The sequence below is a fragment of the Aristolochia californica genome, unplaced genomic scaffold (genome assembly GCF_029961685.1).
Source record: "Aristolochia californica isolate CCGP_79_NKW_82.1479 unplaced genomic scaffold, dmAriCali1.0.hap1 SCAF_14, whole genome shotgun sequence".
Taxonomy (NCBI): Eukaryota; Viridiplantae; Streptophyta; class Magnoliopsida; order Piperales; family Aristolochiaceae; genus Aristolochia; species Aristolochia californica.
Window position 1 is genome coordinate 10,476,740 of NW_027181815.1, and position 16,813 is coordinate 10,493,552.

The 16,813-nt window shown below is 43.3% G+C and overlaps 1 protein-coding gene across 2 annotated transcripts in view; it reads left to right on the forward strand.

The window, feature by feature from the left end:
• Nucleotides 1–864: 864 nt before the first annotated feature.
• The window catches only part of LOC137950797 (uncharacterized), a 31,165-nt gene continuing 15,216 nt past the window's right edge, over nucleotides 865–16,813 (forward strand). Inside the window, exon 1 of one of the 2 annotated variants that reach the window (XM_068797422.1) lies at nucleotides 865–1,130. In XM_068797422.1, coding sequence (XP_068653523.1) covers nucleotides 1,020–1,130 — 111 coding nt within the window. In that variant the 5' untranslated portion in view covers nucleotides 865–1,019. The remainder of the gene's footprint in view (nucleotides 1,131–16,813) is intronic. The other variant, XM_068797421.1, reaches the window with a different exon arrangement.

Here is a 16,813-nt window from a genome sequence, read left to right on the forward strand (position 1 = left end):
AAAATTAAACCATTAGTTTTTTGTTTTTTGTTAATATATTATTAATTAATAATATGTAAAATAATTATTATGTTATTGATAAATTAATATATTTATTTATTTATTATGTATTTTTTATTTTTATTAAAATAATGAGTTTTAATGTTAAACTATATCTTATATTATTAAAAAATAATTTATTTATTTATTATATTCACTTATGTTATTTTTAACTTTTTTATTTATTTTAAATAATTTATTATAGTCATACGTAATTAGTATATTAATTTATAATAAACTGTAATCATTAATTGGTTTAATTATCCAATTGCTATATTTAATTAAACCATTAGGTTTATATATTATATTCTCTTATGTTATTTTTTAATTTTTTTATTAATTTTGTATAATTTATTCTAGTCACACGTAATTATTGTTTTAATTTATCATAAATTATAATCATTAAGTTATATAATATAGTTTTTTATTAATTAGGATATTAATATATTCTCATACTACACGTTAAATCACTTATAAGTGTAGTAACCATGTTTATTTTGGTTAATTATATGTTTAAGTATTTTTCTATTTAAGTATATTATAAAATATTACTCATTCTCTTCTTTATATCATATTTTTTATTTAGGTGCACTAACACTGGAATCTATTTCTCAGCCATTTAAATTTATCTACACTAACACCCAAATATGAGTTGAAGTTGAATCAATTCATTTCGCTTCAATTTAAGTTCATTTTTTGACTAACCCCCCTGATTCAAATTAGTTTTGTCCTCTCTCTTTGCTTTATGCTCCAGCCCATCTTTTAGGATGAGTCCACGTACACGCCAATATGCTTTTCTTCGGCAGATAGTGAAGGCCCCGAATCCAAACCCACTTTTATCTTGATGTCCACTCTTGGTCAGGTAGAAGTGGAACCGGCGGGCAGGTGCAGTGCAAAGTGACTCGCGAGTATTAAGTCTCAACTGGTCCTCAAGCTTCAGACTGTCTGCTGAATCCTTGATTTCCAGTAGAGAGTCGGAGATGACGATTGACGATGATAATTCCATTTACGTGGGAGGTTTACCCTACGATACTACTGAAGAGAGCCTTCGCAAAGTCTTTGCTCTATATGGTGCCGTCGTTGCCGTCAAGGTCAGTCCTCTCCTCTTCTTTTCTAATTGGAGGTTGTTGGTATTATCTACTTTTTTTTCTTCCCTTCTAGATAGCTATGTCGTGGGCGCTTCAATTTGATGTATCGATGCGCTACCTGATTTATATATTCAGGAGTGTCTCCTGCAAACCCGAAATGTTTGAGATTAATTAGGGAAATAAAAAATGATGGAATGTGTTGGGTAACTTGCAGGGTTACTAGCAAAGGATTCTGCCTAGTATGTAGAGAATTAAAGAAAAAAAAAAAGGAACAATTCGAAAGTTAGCTCAAAGAAAAGATAGTTCGGTTGTCTTCCAGGGATGCATCCTCCTAATGAAGATATTGGATTTTTTTGTCCCCCCTCTTCTCCCTTTCTGAGAAGACTATATGATATTCTCTGCCACTTCAAGGTGTAGTTACCGTCTGCCGCCTTTTCTAAAGCACAGAGAGCTTTCTCAGCAACTGTGATTTATAGAAGATAAGCCACATTAGATTTAAAGCTACTACTGAAATTATTCGAAAAGAGAAAAAAAAAGAAGTGGTTAAGTGTCAAAGCCTAAATAACTTTCTGCACTTCGTACACTTACAGCCCAAAGCATAAAGATACAGATTACATCGTTATCTGGAGGTAAAGCCTTTATCTTTGAGGTAGTCTTAGGCATCTAACAATGCACAAAGGTGTCATATTTGATAATGTGGAAAGCTAGCCTTTAAACTTACCAAATACTAGGTTTTGCGGAGTCTTTAATAAGTTCACCATATGTTTCCAAGTTCAAGTCACATATTTTTCAGTTGTTCATATGTAGGTAAAGGTGGTTATAGTGTTGACAGAAACCAGAAAACATGGAACGTGGTGTTTCCATTAGTTAATATATGTTAGCATGTGAGATTTTCTTGTGGACAATCATCACTTCAAAGATGCCACTTTCTTTTGGACTGTCATCATGTCAAAGATGAATAATACCTTGTGGCATGTTTGCGGATTCTGTCCTTGCTTTATTTATTTATTTTCTTTGCTGATCAATTTTAGATTATTCCATGATTTCAATGATAAAATCTCGTATTTTTTTGGAAACTGATGATCATTATTGGTCAAGAAGCACAAACACAATTAAGGAAGCATTCCCGTTACAATAAGAGATTGTAGGGAAACTCCACTTTTAGCAAGAGAATTAGCCACAAAGTTGTGTTACTGTGGTACATGAGTCCAAAACCAAGTAAAAAGGGAAGAACTGTCTTTAATATCGCGAAATATGGTCTAGTACTGCCAAGGGGGTTTTGAGAAGGAGGAGGAGCACCAGCTACTCACCACTTTGGAGTTGCTTTCAACAATAAGAGGGCTAGAAAAGTGGTCATGGAAGATGATGAGACCCTCTGAATAACCCCACCAAAATCAGTAGGTCTAGGATTTCCTAGGGTACTACCATCAAACTTGAGTTTCAATAGCCCGGGGGGAGGGATCCTGGAGTCAAGACGGAGATGAGGGATCACACGCGGCGATTTCGGCAAAAACACGAGGGGGCAAACTCGGTGCCTGAGGTTGGGTCCCCCCAAGCATCCCGCTCGGGTAAAAGAACTCAGGATGAAAACGCATCCCGTCCTCCCCAACCTGAAGTCGGCGACGATGGGGAGGCTCCAGACTTGTGAACCCACCAGCGACACACTGTTAGTGGAAAAACAGCGGCGACGGAGGAAGAAGGATCCTAGAGCACGGCGAAAGGAAGATCTTCAGCGAGAAAGAAGATTCCTAAAGCCTAGAAATCTCTGTGGGCGAGCGGAGAATTGGAGATCTCGCTAGAGCTTAAGCAAGGACGAAAGGAAATGGTAATACGAATAACTATCCAAGATGGAAGAAGTTCTTTCATCTCGATTCCTCTGCCTTCTATTTCGGATTTTGCGCGAAGCTTCGAAGATGGAGATACGGGGAGAGAGCCGAAACTTCGTGAAATCAGAATCGGCGAGGTCTCTTTCTCCCTTTCTGTGTTTCGCAAAAAAGGATTAGAGAGCTCAATATAATCCAGCGAAGGGGGACAACTATCATGGCATGAGTTTACTTACTGGAATTTTTCGGGTCCTCTCACTGCTGGAAAGAAATGAGAAGCTCGATCATCGCCATAGGGGAGAAGTTCGCAGAGGTGCTTTCGGCGAGAAACAAAAAAAAGTAAGATCCCTCCTAGAAATGACCTTTGTAATTTCCCTCCCCTTTCAACTCTTAGTGAGGAAAACCCATCCCCGTATACACTAAATCTGTCCATTACCTTCCTCCCACCCCCCCAGAAAACTCCTTACCTCACGGTCCAAAACCCTTTCATAAACCTACCCTCAGACAGCTTCGACATCGAAAGAATGAAGCTAAAAAATGGCATAATCGTAGAGGCAGTGTCTGAGTACTGGAACAGCACAAATCTCGGGCTATGGTTCCGTGACTCCCTCCAGCTTGAACCCAAAATAGCCTGGATGGAGCCCCGGAAATGGCTGGCTATTCTCAAATCGAGGGAGGCGGTAGAAGTTGTTCTAAATAAGGGGCAATGGCTGAAGGAGGATGGCATTTCGGTGTCGGTGTGGGAAGAATCCCTGCTATGCCAACCTCTCGGCCAATGGGTCTTGATCCGAGGCCTCCCCATCGAACTATGGACGAACGAGGTGCTAAATTGAATTTTTAGCTCGTTCGGAAAGCTGATATGGTGGTCAAAGACCTCGTCAGAGAAATTAAAGCTCGATGTCATAAAGGCTTTCGTTCAAACAAGCTCGCGCTGGATTGATTCAGTGTTCACAAAACTTATTTTTGGTGAGAAGTTCATTTGGATTGAGGTATCTTTTGGGGAAATCTGTGTTTTGAGGTTGCCGAAATGTCGCCGAAATGTCGCCGGACGTGAAGGAGAAGCACGTCCCCTGAGTTCCCCCCAGGCTCATCCCCCCGACGAGTCAACTCAGTGGAGACTCAACAGGACCCCTCCTGTTCAAGTGAGTCCACATCACTCCCGAGTTTTGATTCAAATTCGGGACTGATTTCTTCAGCAAGTTCCTCGAGATTTGCCCCTCTGTCAAAGGGGAGTAAATCAATCCCAGATTCCCAAAAGGAAAAAGGGAGATATGCGTCAGAATTCCCATACCTACTCTCTGTCCTGACACCCAAAGCTCCTCGGGCCCCGATTCCAACGATTCAAAATTCAAATTCAAAGTCTCAGGTCCGCTCCCCGAGGGAAGTCCCCTAAAATCTAGCCTCGTTTAACGAGTCCACTTTATCTGAGCCAACTTTAATGTTGGGCTCCAAAAAAGAAAATGCGCCAGAGTACACACCTCCTTTCCCAAACCCCAACACAGTTTCTTTTCGTACTCCGTCCCCAAGTTGTCAAAATTCTTCAAGTCTCTCAACGCCTCTGTCAGAATTGTCTACCTCATCTCTCTCCCCCATATCCACTTCGTTTTTTTTCAACTTTCCCAAGCCCACTTAGCCTTCTTTCCAACCCTATTTTCCAAAAAAAGCCCTTCCATATCTGATCCCTCGAACCACGAAACATCCATACAGAATGTGGCATTATCTGATGGTCATAAACAGTTGGATAACCTCGGGCAGCCAAATAGTCAAAAAGAGCCATTCAATTTGAACCTAGAACCAAGTCCCTCACCTACTCCTCATCTCGAAGGTCACATCTCGGGACTTGTCTCCCTGAGCACTGCGGCTACAAAGACCTCTCCCGTGGACAGCACTCTACCCACCTCAAACTTTGTCTCTTTCGGGGAGCGGAGTAACCAGCCCCCTCTCTCAGAATCCAACATCCTCCTAATTAATGTTGATCAAGACTCCCCCTCTCTGAGAGCTGAAAGGTCGTCTGCCCTTGCCTCACCCCCTCAAACTCACATGGCACCTGGACATCCTGAAGAAAACCCACCTTTAAACCCAACATCTCCCCCAGTTCTGGAAACATATCAAAGAAGAAGGCGCATAGAAATCGTTGTTCCTCATGGTGAATCTCTTTGTCTCCTTGAGAAAACACACTTCCCCAATCTCCTTCTATCCCTAATGACAGATCAGATCGTCTTGTGGAGGAACTCCAAGTGGAACGTCATAGATATGACGATGAGACATGGAATCAGATGATGCATTTGGCACGCCTTATGGGCGTCGTTTATAAAGGTTAGTTGCCTGGTGATAATTCTGCGTCAGGAGTCAAAAACTGAGGTATCAAATGAATTTGATATCTTGGAATGTCAGAGGAATTGGTTTTTTCAGGAAGCGTAGCATGATATCCAGGTTTCTCTCCTAATTCAAGCCTTCTATGATCATCTTCCAAGAAACAAAATGTCAAGAGATGACATATGTCATTGCCAAGGAGCTCTGGTCGTGCCCCTCTATTAAGTGGGTGGCGGTAAATGCTATTGGCCACTCTGGAGGGATCTTTGTAGCTTGGGACACGGCAAAATTTGATTCTCTTAATGTCATTGAGGGTCGTTTCTCCTTGGGTATTCAATTTAAAGATCTCTCCTCCAGCAGAATTTGGTGTGTAGGCGACGTGTATGGTCCGACCAGATATAGGGAATGAAGTCTATTTTGGGATGAGCTCAGTGCGCTTCAACAGAATTGGACCCTCCCATGGATATTTGTGGGGGATTTCAATGCAATCAGATACTGTCATGAGAAAAAGCCTCCATCAACCAGAATTTCTGCCTCAATGCGAGGCTTCTCGGACTTCATTGGTGGATGTGGTTTGGAAGAGATTCCTCTCTCTAGTAAGAACTACACTTGGACAAATAGCCAACAACAACCTATCTTATCAAAATTGGACTGTTTCTTGGCGTGTCATGATTGGATGCAGCTATTTGGAAATGTTTTTGGGTGAGTTCTCAATAAGGTAGGGTCGGATCATTGGCCCATCATGTTGACCACAGTTTTTGAAAAAATGGGGGCCCTCTCCTTTTTCGTTTTGAAAACTCATTGTTGATGGAGGATAATTTTGAAGCTCTTATTGAGGGTTGGTGGGCTGAAGGTTCTAGCTTTGGTAGAAGGGAGTGGGCCTTCCCCCTAAGGCTGAGATTCATAAGAAGGAAAATAAAGGAGTGGGCTTCTAATCGTCATGCTTCTTTGGGTAACGAGAAGGCCTCCCTTCTATCTCAGATCACAGCCCTGGACCTGGTGGAGTAAAGGTACCTAACTTCTGCTGAGTTTTCTTCTAGAATTTCTATAAATGCTAAGCTCAATACCATTTTGCATCAAGAAAAGATCCGTTGGAAACAAAGAGCCAGATTCAAATGGCTAAAGGAGGGGGATGCAAACACCAAATTTTTTCACGATGTTGCCTCGACAAAGAGGAGATCCAACCGAATTACCTCATTATGCATCAATAATGTGGTAACATCGTGTAAGACCTCGATTACTAATGAGCTGGTTAAGTTTTTTACAGATCTATATTCGGAGGAGTGCCCCAATTAACCGAAGTTTCAACACATAAACTTCTCTCGACTCTCTCTAGCAGCCGCGTCACTGATAGAGTCCCCCTTCTCCTATGAAGAAATTGAGCAGGCGGTTTTGGGCATGGAAAGTGATAGGGCCCTTGGCCCTGATGGTTTCAATGGAGACTTTCTAAAGAGATTTTGGCCTCGGCTCAAGGAAGATATTATTGCAATGGTCCATGGTTTCTTCAGAAATGGCATCACCTTCCACAGCATTGGTCCCAAAGAAAGCTAGTGTTGAAAAGCTAGAGGATTTCCGCCCAATCAGCCTTGTGATGAGTGTATATAAAATTATTGCAAGAATCTTGGTTCGTCGTTTAAAAGTGTTGCTTCCTATCGTCATCCACAGAGAGCAAGGAGCTTTCCTTAAAGGGAGAGAAATTTTAGATTCCCCAATGGCAGCCCGCGAGCTCATGGATCACTTTCGTCGTAATCAGGACCCGAGAATCACCCTTAAGCTTGACCCGGAAAAAGCTTTTGACAAAGTCAATTGGATCTTGCTTGATGAGATAATGGAAAAAATGGGTTTCGATGAAAAATGGCGGTTTTGGATCAGAAGTTGTGTGGGATCGGCTTCATACTCCCTCATCCTCAATGGTTCTGTCTATGGTTACTTCAAAGGTACTAGGGGGATCAGACAAGGTGACCCTCTCTCTCCACTCTTATGCAATATAGTAGCAGAATTCCTCTCGGCTATGATTTACTCGGCTATTAATCTTGGATGGCTTCCCCCTACTGTCCCCAACAAGCTTTTAACATTCCTATTCTACAGTATGCGAATGACACCATATTATTTGGAATCGGAACTATAGAGGAAGCCAGAAAGATCAAAACAGTTTTAGGCCTTTTTGAAATAGCGTCTGGGCAGAAAATTAACTGGGGGAAAACCTCCCTCATCGGCTTCAACGTTGGCCCTGAGCTTTTTGCAGATATGGCAAATTTATTTGGTTGCTCAACTACAAGTCTCCCAGCAGTGTACCTTGGCCTCCCCCTCTTCAATGGGCGTATATCCCAGAGTCTATGGAACCCGGTGGTTGATAAAATGGTGCCAGCGCAATACTTCTCCCCCATGGAGGCACTGGGACGTATTCCAGGAGATTTTGGATATTGTATCTTCTTTTTCATGTATTTGGTCTCATATTCCGAGATCTGCAAATTTGGCAGCAGATGTGCTTGCCAAGGAGGGAGCTTTCCTGTAATCTTTCGTTGTAAGGGATTTGCTCCCTCCGCCTTTGTAATTTTTCCTTTTCTTTTTTTTTAATAAAAATACATCATCATAAAAAAAAAAAAAAAATGGAATTCCGTTTAGCAACTTGGAAGGGGTGTCTACTCAGTAAAGCTGGTAGGCTAATCCTACTTAAGTCAGTTATTGCGGGCATCCCATACTATGCTTTGTCCTTTATGCCTTGCCCCTCTTCGTTATGTAAAGCCATGGATAAGATGAAAAGAATATTTGTCCACCAAAGAGATTGGGTGGATTGGGGATTCGGAAAACAAAAGAAATGAATCAAGCTTTGCTCTTGAAATGGTTATGGAAGCTCAACATGTATTCTTCTAATCTATGGAAGGATATGGTTCGAGCCAAGTTGGGTGGGAGCTCTTCATGGTGGATGTCTGGTGGAAATCGAAGAGAACTGTCCTCAATATGAAGATCACTGTTCCCATTGCTCCAGAAATTCTCCTCAGCAATAAGATTCTATGTCGGAAATGGTTGATCGCTTAATTGGGATGATTTGTGGACAGGGCAAGAGCCTTTGCAGATTTCCTTTAGGAATCTATTCCTCCTCTCTACATAGAGGGAGATGTCAGTTACTGATGCTTTTGAGGGGGGAAGGGGGAGCCTGAACCTACACCCTCGAAGGGGCCTATCAGACTCAGAGGCTTTGGAAGCGAGTTGTTTACTAGACTCTTTGAATTCTATCAGAATGAGACCTTCGAATGAGGACAAACTTATTTGGTGGCCGGACAAAAGTGGAAAATTTTCAGTTTCATCTGCATACAATTTTATTAATGGCTGGGCTTCGATGCAAAGGGAGCATGGTATTCATTTTGTATGGCGTCTCTGTGCACCTCCAAAATAAAATTCTTCATGTGGAGTGCTTGCCAAAGTAAGATTCTCATGAGTGATGCGCTCAGTAGAAGGGGACACCCAACTATTGACCCCTTCTGTCCTTTATGCAGCATTGAAGTGAAAACTGTCAGTCATATTCTCCTACATTGCTTCTTTGCATGGTATGTGTGGACCTCTGTTCTAGGCAAGATGGGGCTGCAATTTTGCATATCAACTGATCTGATCTCCTTCAGCAAGTCGATAGCTGGCCTACCCCTCTTGGGTCTCGAAAAAATGATGATATCTGCCTGTGCCAGTTTCATACCGTAGGGGCTATGGAATGAACGAAACTGAAGGAGGTTAGATGCTAAAAGTGAATCAGAGGTAAGAGTAGCGGACAGGGTGTCGGGGCAAATATCCTCTTGGCTTATAACTAAGAAGGTTTTTTCCTCTTTCAAAGGAACCTCTATTCGTGAAAATTGTAATATCTTGGCTAGGATGCACGTTGGGATCAAGGCTCCAGTAATGCAGGAATGGAACCCCCCCCCCCTTTTGGGGGGGAAGGGGGAGCCTGAACCTACACCCTCGAAGGGGCCTGTCAGACTCAGAGGCTTTGGAAGCGAGTTGTTTACTAGACTCTTTGAATTCTGTCAGAATGAGACCTTCCGATGAGGACAAGCTTATTTGGTGGCCTGACAAAAGTGGAAAATTTTCAGTTTCATCTGCATACAGTTTTATTAATGGCTGGGCTTCGATGCAAAGGGAGCATGGTATTCATTTTGTATGGTGTCTCTGTGCACCTCCAAAGATAAAATTCTTCATGTGGAGCGCTTGCCAAAGTAAGATTCTCACGAGTGATGCGCTCAGTAGAAGGGGACACCCAACTATTGACCCCCTTTGTCCTCTATGCAGCATTGAAGCGGAAACTGTCAGTCATATTCTCCTACATTGCTTCTTTGCATGGTATGCGTGGACCTTTGTTCTAGGCAAGATGGTGCTACAATTTTGCATATCAGCTGATCTGATCTCCTTCAGCAAGTCGATAGTTGTCCTACCCCTCCTGGGTCTCGAAAAAATGATGATATCTGCTTGTGCCAGTTTCATACCGTGGGGGCTATGGAATGAACAAAACCGAAGGAGGTTCGATGCTAAAAGTGAATCAGAGGTGAGAGTAGTGGACAGGGTGTCGGGGCAAATTTCCTCTTGGCTTATAACTAAGAAGGTTTTTTCCTCTTTCAAAGGAACCTCTATTCGTGAAAATTGTAATATCTTGGCTAGGATGCACATTGGGATCAAGGCTCCAGTAATGGACCCTCCCTGGAAGTTGGATACCTCAAGCTGAATTTTGATGGCTCTTCTCTCAGCAACCCGGGGATTGCTGGTTTTGGGGGGATTATTTCGGATCCATTTGGCAATCAATGTTTCTCTTATGCTGGTCCGTTAGGGATTTTTGATTCTATGACGGCTAAGCTTTATGGCTTACTCAATGGGCTTCACATTTTCAGAGACAACTGCAGTGGTCCAATTCACATTGAAGGAGACTCAAAGGTGGTCATTGGATGGTGTGAACGTGCTTACCCTCCACCGTGGCGCCATTGGGATATCTTTCGGGAGATTTTAGATTTTACCTCACTCCACTCTTGTATTTGGTCTCACATTCTGAGATTTGCAAATTCGGCTGCAGATGTGCTAGCCAAGCAGGGATCGTCCCTGTAATCTCTGGTTGTGAGGGAGTTGCTCACTCTTCCTTTGTAAATTTTATTGTTTATATATAAATACATCTTTATCAAAAAAAAAAAATGGCCCGGGGGGAGGGGCCTCCAATTCCTGTATTGAAGGACCACTGAAAGGACCAGACATTTGGGCAAGCAAGGCTGACCAGAGGCTGAAGAATTCCTTCCGCGAGTGGATCCAAGTGGAGATCTGACTAGACATGCGACTGGAGACATCTCCGGCACAAGAGAACTTGCAATTGAAACGGTGGTTGTTACGTTCATTCTAGAACCTCCAAGGAACATAAGCAAGGCAGGCAGAGAGGAGAACCTTGCCCATCTTTGGGATGGAGGAGCCGAGCAGCATGCCGTAGGTGTCATGAAGATCATGAGGGAGGCATCAGGCATGTGTGAATGCCAATCAAATCCAGGAGGCAAGTCTACACTTTCCAAGCAAATGGACTGTGGAGGAGGATGTGAGAGACTCTCTCATAAGCAACATTACAGAAAGAGCAAGTGATGGCGGTGGCTTATATTACCTCTCTTATAGAGATTGTCTACAGTCAAAATTTTATTGTGAAGAGCACTCCAAATTAAGAATTTGACCTTAGGGGAGCGGATAGGCGTCAAGCAACAATGGTGAAGTGTGGCTGATGAGAGTTGGACCAACCTGAAAGGTGAAGATAGGCAGAAGCAATTGAGAAAGTGCTGCTATCAGCAGGCCTCCAAAGCAATCTATCTTTGATATGACTTCTGATTTTAACGCTGCCAAGGTCAGCAAGGATAGCACACTCATCTTGTGCTCCACAGTCAGTCAGACCACGTGGGGGGTTGAAGATTCCAGCATTGGCCCCAATCCAACAGTCGGCCGCCGAGACGGATGGGTGATGACTGAGGGTAAGTAATGAAGGACAGGAGTCTCTGAGTGGGAAAGGGCCAATCCACTAATCATTCCAGAAGTAGTGTGTCGGCCATTGCCAACAAAGAGACTGGTGGCTTAATTAAAGATGGGAAGGAGAGTGTGCAAGCTGCGCCAGAGGGGGGAGAGTTTGTGACTAGATCCTCCTGAGGTCTACCAAGATGAGTTGCTTCTTAACTTGGCTGCAACCATGTTTCTCCAAACAGTGGTTGGAGAGGAGTTATATCTCCAAAGCCATTTGAGGAGGAGCGCCAAAATTCATGTCCTTGGTAGGTCGAATACTCAGACCATTCAAGCTATTCGGTTTGCAAATGTCCTTTGATGATCCCTCTCACGATCTCTAACTGGATGGAAATCGTGACGAAAAGGGCTGGAAGACTGTTCAGGCTAGGAGAGCAAGAAGAGGGGGAAATCTTGGGTCGTCGGAAACATCCTTCACCTTCGGCGACTCATCTCTGGTGATCTGTCGAACCTGAGACTGATCTGGGCCTGTGATACAAATCACTGTTCACAGCGCCGGGAAACGATCCTTCGTTTCCTTCTCGGCGGTGGAATGTTCATCATTCCTCAACCAGTTTGCGACTACTACCTTGGACAGTGGTTGCCAACCCGATCCAAGGCACTCTAGATCTGTCCGATCTCCTTCCGATTTTTCATCTTCTGCTACCAGAAGCGATGGGAGTGCAAGATAGTTCAGAGTCAAGGGGAGACGATCATGGCGAGAGTCTACATTTTGAAATCGGAAGGTTCCTTTGGCTGGTCGGCTTTTTGGGCAGCACTCAAAGATTACGTGCCTGCTGTGCCGAGCTCTCAGGACGCACCAACCCCAAGTGCTGCCTAATGTTTGCCAGGAGCGAGGAGATGCTTCAACTCGTGGGTGGGGGGCATTGAGGTTGTGCTGGAACAACAACCTGTCGAAAGAAGCTCAGTATGCATGGATTGGTTGGACGGTGGAGAGTGGGTGGAAGGGGTAGGCATTGACTAGTGTTTGTGAGGTTGACTGGTAGAAAGTGGAGGAGTGTTAGTATGGTTTGGTCAACTGTTTTGGGGGGCTAGAGCTCCAAGACATGGCAGGTGATTATGGGAGGCTGGGGGGCAGGCCAGTGTGACAGTGTCAGGTGGTCAGAAAGCAGGTCTGTTTGGTAGTGGCTGCAGGAGGGTAGGTGGGCTGGGAGCAGGCTGTGGTGTAGGTTTTTGAATTTGGGTGCTGGGAGGGGATAGGTGTGTTACCAGCTGAGTTATGGCCCTAAATCAGCAATGACTCGATGGTTGGCAGAACAGTGCAGTGGCAGATCTGGTGGTCAGCCTCTTTAGGCAGCCTGTGGGTGGGGCAGAGACCATGGAAGGTGATCTTGACCAAAATGTTAGATCACCTACAACCAGCTGTATCATCTGATGACCAAAGCAGAGAGAGTTTGGAATGATGAGTGCCTTTGCAAAGTTGAGCTTGGTCATATGGATGGTGGAGTCATCATGTTTGATAAGCTTGCCGAAGGAGTTGGCAGTTTTAGTAATTGCAGAGCCTTGCAGAGTTCAGCTGGTAAACCCCAGATACATATCCATTGACCATAGAAAGGGTTTGAGGAGGATGGGTTTTTATGTGCTGACTATGAGAGTCAGGGCTTGGTGTAAGTTCTGCAGCTGTTGACATCTCGGTTGAGGAGGAGAAACGGAGGAGCCAGTCAAGGTGGCCAAGGTAGGAGATTTTAGGAGGTGTTCCACCCAAACCCAGAGTTGGGGTTGGGTGTAAGTTCTGCAGCTGTTGACATCTCGGTTGAGGAGGAGAAACGGAGGAGCCAGTCAAGGTGGCCAAGGCAGGAAATTTTAGGAGGTGTTCCACCCAAACCCAGAGTCAGTGGATTCGGGGATATTATCCGGGCCACGATGGTTCCACGCCTACTCTGAGTGATCGTGCACTTCCAGGCAGATTGATATTTGATGGAGAGATAGAAGACAAATTCTCCGGTCCACAACTCTGTAGTTCTGCAGCGTGAGTGGCATTCCATGGTGGCAAGATCAAATTGCTTGATGAAGGAGGCACATGAAATATTGTGTATGGAGATGAAAAGCTCTCTTTTCACCATTGTAGACAGTTAATCAGGTCGTTGGGCCAGATCTTTCAACAACCTTTTTGAAGGTGAAGCTGGTGTTGGCATGATGGAAGGAGAGGGACTCATGGTTGCCTTCCGATGTGGTCCTCTGTTGATGCTTCCTTGCAGTCTTATTTTTTACAACTTGCCAATCATTTTCCTCCAGAGATGTACCATTGTGCTTGTAGAAGACCTCAAGGTGGATGGATCCATCGTTTGTCTTTCTTGTTAGTTCGTCATCACTAGGTTGAATCACACCTACTCTGGTTCCACGGTTAGCCTCAGGTGATCATTGGTGATCATTGGACTGATCCTTTTCATTCTCTTTGTCTCTTCCAGCTCCTCTGCCATTCTTCAATCCAGAACCTCTCCTCTTGATCCCTTGCTCCTTTGCTTGCCATCGCTCCCTCGCTCTTCCCATCACAATTCACAATGCTTAAAATGTCATCATTTGAGAAAATCTCTTACGACAAACTTGATGTGTTAAAACTGTATTAGGTGGTCAAATGATTGTGAACTCCTTGCTAGTTGTACTTTTTCTATTGACCATAACTTCTGCATAATGCTTAATAGGATTAATGATTGATCTCAACAGAGGTGGCTCCTGCAACCTAAAATGTCATTTAGACAAAGTTGGTTCTGGAAAAAACTATGTACTTTCTGTTGCACAATATTACATTATTACTATCAACTTTGTAATCGGCCAGTTACGTGGGAAAGATCTCCCTTTCGGTTTGAGAACGCCTGGTTATTAACCGAGGCTTTCATCCCTTCTTTGAAAACGTGGTGGCTCGAGTTGGAAAATCATCCGAACTTGGGCTGGGCCCTCCCTCGGAAACTCAAAGCCCTCAAGACAAAGATCAGACTGTGGCATAAAAATCACCAAGTTTCTGCTGCTTCCCAGAAAGATTCGATTCACCGCCGCATTTCGGAGTTGGATCTACTGGAGGAACAGAGGTTAATCTCTCCTACTGATTTACTGGTTAGAAATAATTTAAATTCTGAATATCTTACGTTTCTTCGTTCTGAATTTGTCCGTTGGAAACAACGTTCAAGATTTCGTTGGATGGCTGAGGGTGATGGGAATACAAAGTTTTTCCATTCCATCGCCTCGGCCAAGAGGAGGACTAACCGTATCACTGCTCTCTGTAACAGAGACCAAGTGGTTATGGATAGTGCCTCCATATCTAACCTTTTGGTGAAGTACTTCGCAGAGCTATATTCAGAAGTCTGTTTCAGAAGACCAAAACTGCATCAGCTCGACTTCGAGCGCAATTCAGCTGAAGACGCTACTGATCTTGAAAAACCATTTTCCTCAGAAGAAATTGAACGGGCTGTCCTTGACCTTCCTAAAGATAAAGCCCTCGGACCAGATGGCTTTAATGGTGAGTTTTATCACTGTTTTTGGGACCTGTTAAAAAATGATGTTTGTGCTGTCGTTCACAATTTTCACCAAGTGGAAATAACTCACTCTGGAATCGACGCATCTTTTATTGCACTTATTCCTAAAAAAACTAATTCGGAGTTACCCAAAGATTTTCGCCCTATTAGCCTCACTTCCAGTTCATATAAAATTATTAGGCGTCTATTGGCTAATCGGCTGAAAGAAGTCCTTTACAAGGTAATTAAACCTTGTCAAAGTACTTTTATCCAAGACAGAAACATCCTGGACTCTTCTCTAACAGCGCATGAACTCCTTGATTCTTTCAAAAAATCTTCCCCTCCAAGGTTTGTTCTGAAAATTGATTTTGAGAAAGCTTTTGATCGGGTTGATTGGAAACTGGTGGACTATCTTTTTGACCGTATGGGTTTTGGCACAAGATGGAAATTTTGGATGAGGAGCTGTATTTCCTCTCCTTCTTATTCTGTCTTTGTAAATGGGAAACCTCGAGGTTATTTCAAAGCTTCTAGGGGGATAAGACAAGGCGACCCCCTATCTCCATTTATTTTTACTCTTGTTGGAGAATACCTTACCTCTATGATCCGGTTTGCAAAACGTTCGGGTTGGCTAAGTCCTGTTTTTCTGATCCAAACCAAGACGTTCCCATTCTACAGTATGCTGATGACTTTATCTTTTTTGGAGAAGGGTCTATGAGACAAATCAAACACATGAAAGCAATTTTGAACATCTTTGAATTGACCTCAGGTCAAAAGATAAGCTGGGAAAAAACATCAATTTTTGGATTTAATATTGAAGCCTCTATTCTCAACTCAATGGCGAACTATCTGGGTTTTAAGGTAACGTCCATTCCGAGTACATATCTGGGCTTACCTTTGACTCCTCTCCTGCCTACGAAAAACTCTTGGTTTCCGGTTGTTGAGCGGCTTGAGAAGCGTCTGGCTTCTTGGAAAGGGAAATTTTTATCCAAAGCTGGCAAGTTGGTTCTTATCAAATCTTGCCTTCATGGTATCCCATCTTATTTTTTATCTTTGTACCATTGTCCAACATCTATTCGAGATAGAATTGAATTTTTGAAAAGAAGATTCCTATGGGATGGGCCAAATGGGGAAAAAAAGTTTAATCTTGTAAAATGGGTAGATGTTTTTAAACCACTTGTAATGGGGGGCCTCGGGATTCGGGACATTGCTACCACAAACAAGGCTCTGCTCTTTAAGTGGATTTGGAAGTTCAACATGCAACCCAATCTGCTGTGGTGCTGAATGGTTGCAATAAAATTCGGAACAGATAATGGCTGGTGGACAGATGGGGGAAGATTTTACAAGTTATCCCCTACCTTCAAATCTGCCGTCAAATGCAACATTGGGAGCGGTACAGATACTCTATTCTGGACGGATTGGTGGATAGGGTCAAGTTGTTTAAAGGAAAGTCATCAACGTTTATATCAACTGTCAAGATCTCGTAGCACAATGGTTTCAGACCATTGGTAGTCTTCGGGCGGCTAGAATCTTCATCTCAGGCGAGCGTTGAATGACTCTGAAGCTGTTGAAGCCACTTGCCTGGTCAACTTGCTCTCTGATGTGACTTTAAAAAGTTCTACCGATACACTCATCTGGACGCCGAAGAAACAAGGTATGTTCTCTACAGCTTCTGCGTACCATCATATGATTTCGTATCCGCCTCCCCACGCAGAACATCCTGCTGCCTTTGCATGGTCGCTCCCGATTCCTCCTCGAGTTAAGTTCTTCATCTGGACGGTATGTCGTAAGAAAATCTTAACTTCTGACGCTTTGCAAAGACGTGGCACTAATATTCCTAATCCAGAATGCCCATTTTGCAACACATCCCCTGAAACAGCAAATCACACGCTTCTACATTGCGAATATGCTTATAAGATTTGGGCTGAATTAATGGACAAAATCGGTTTATTATATTGCCCATCGCAAGATTTACATAACACTATCTTAACTTTGGTTAGCTCGCATCTTCCAAAGTTGGGGAAAATTTTGATTTCTTGCTGTGTTGGGCACATTGCGTAGAATTTATGGAAAGAAAGAAACAATC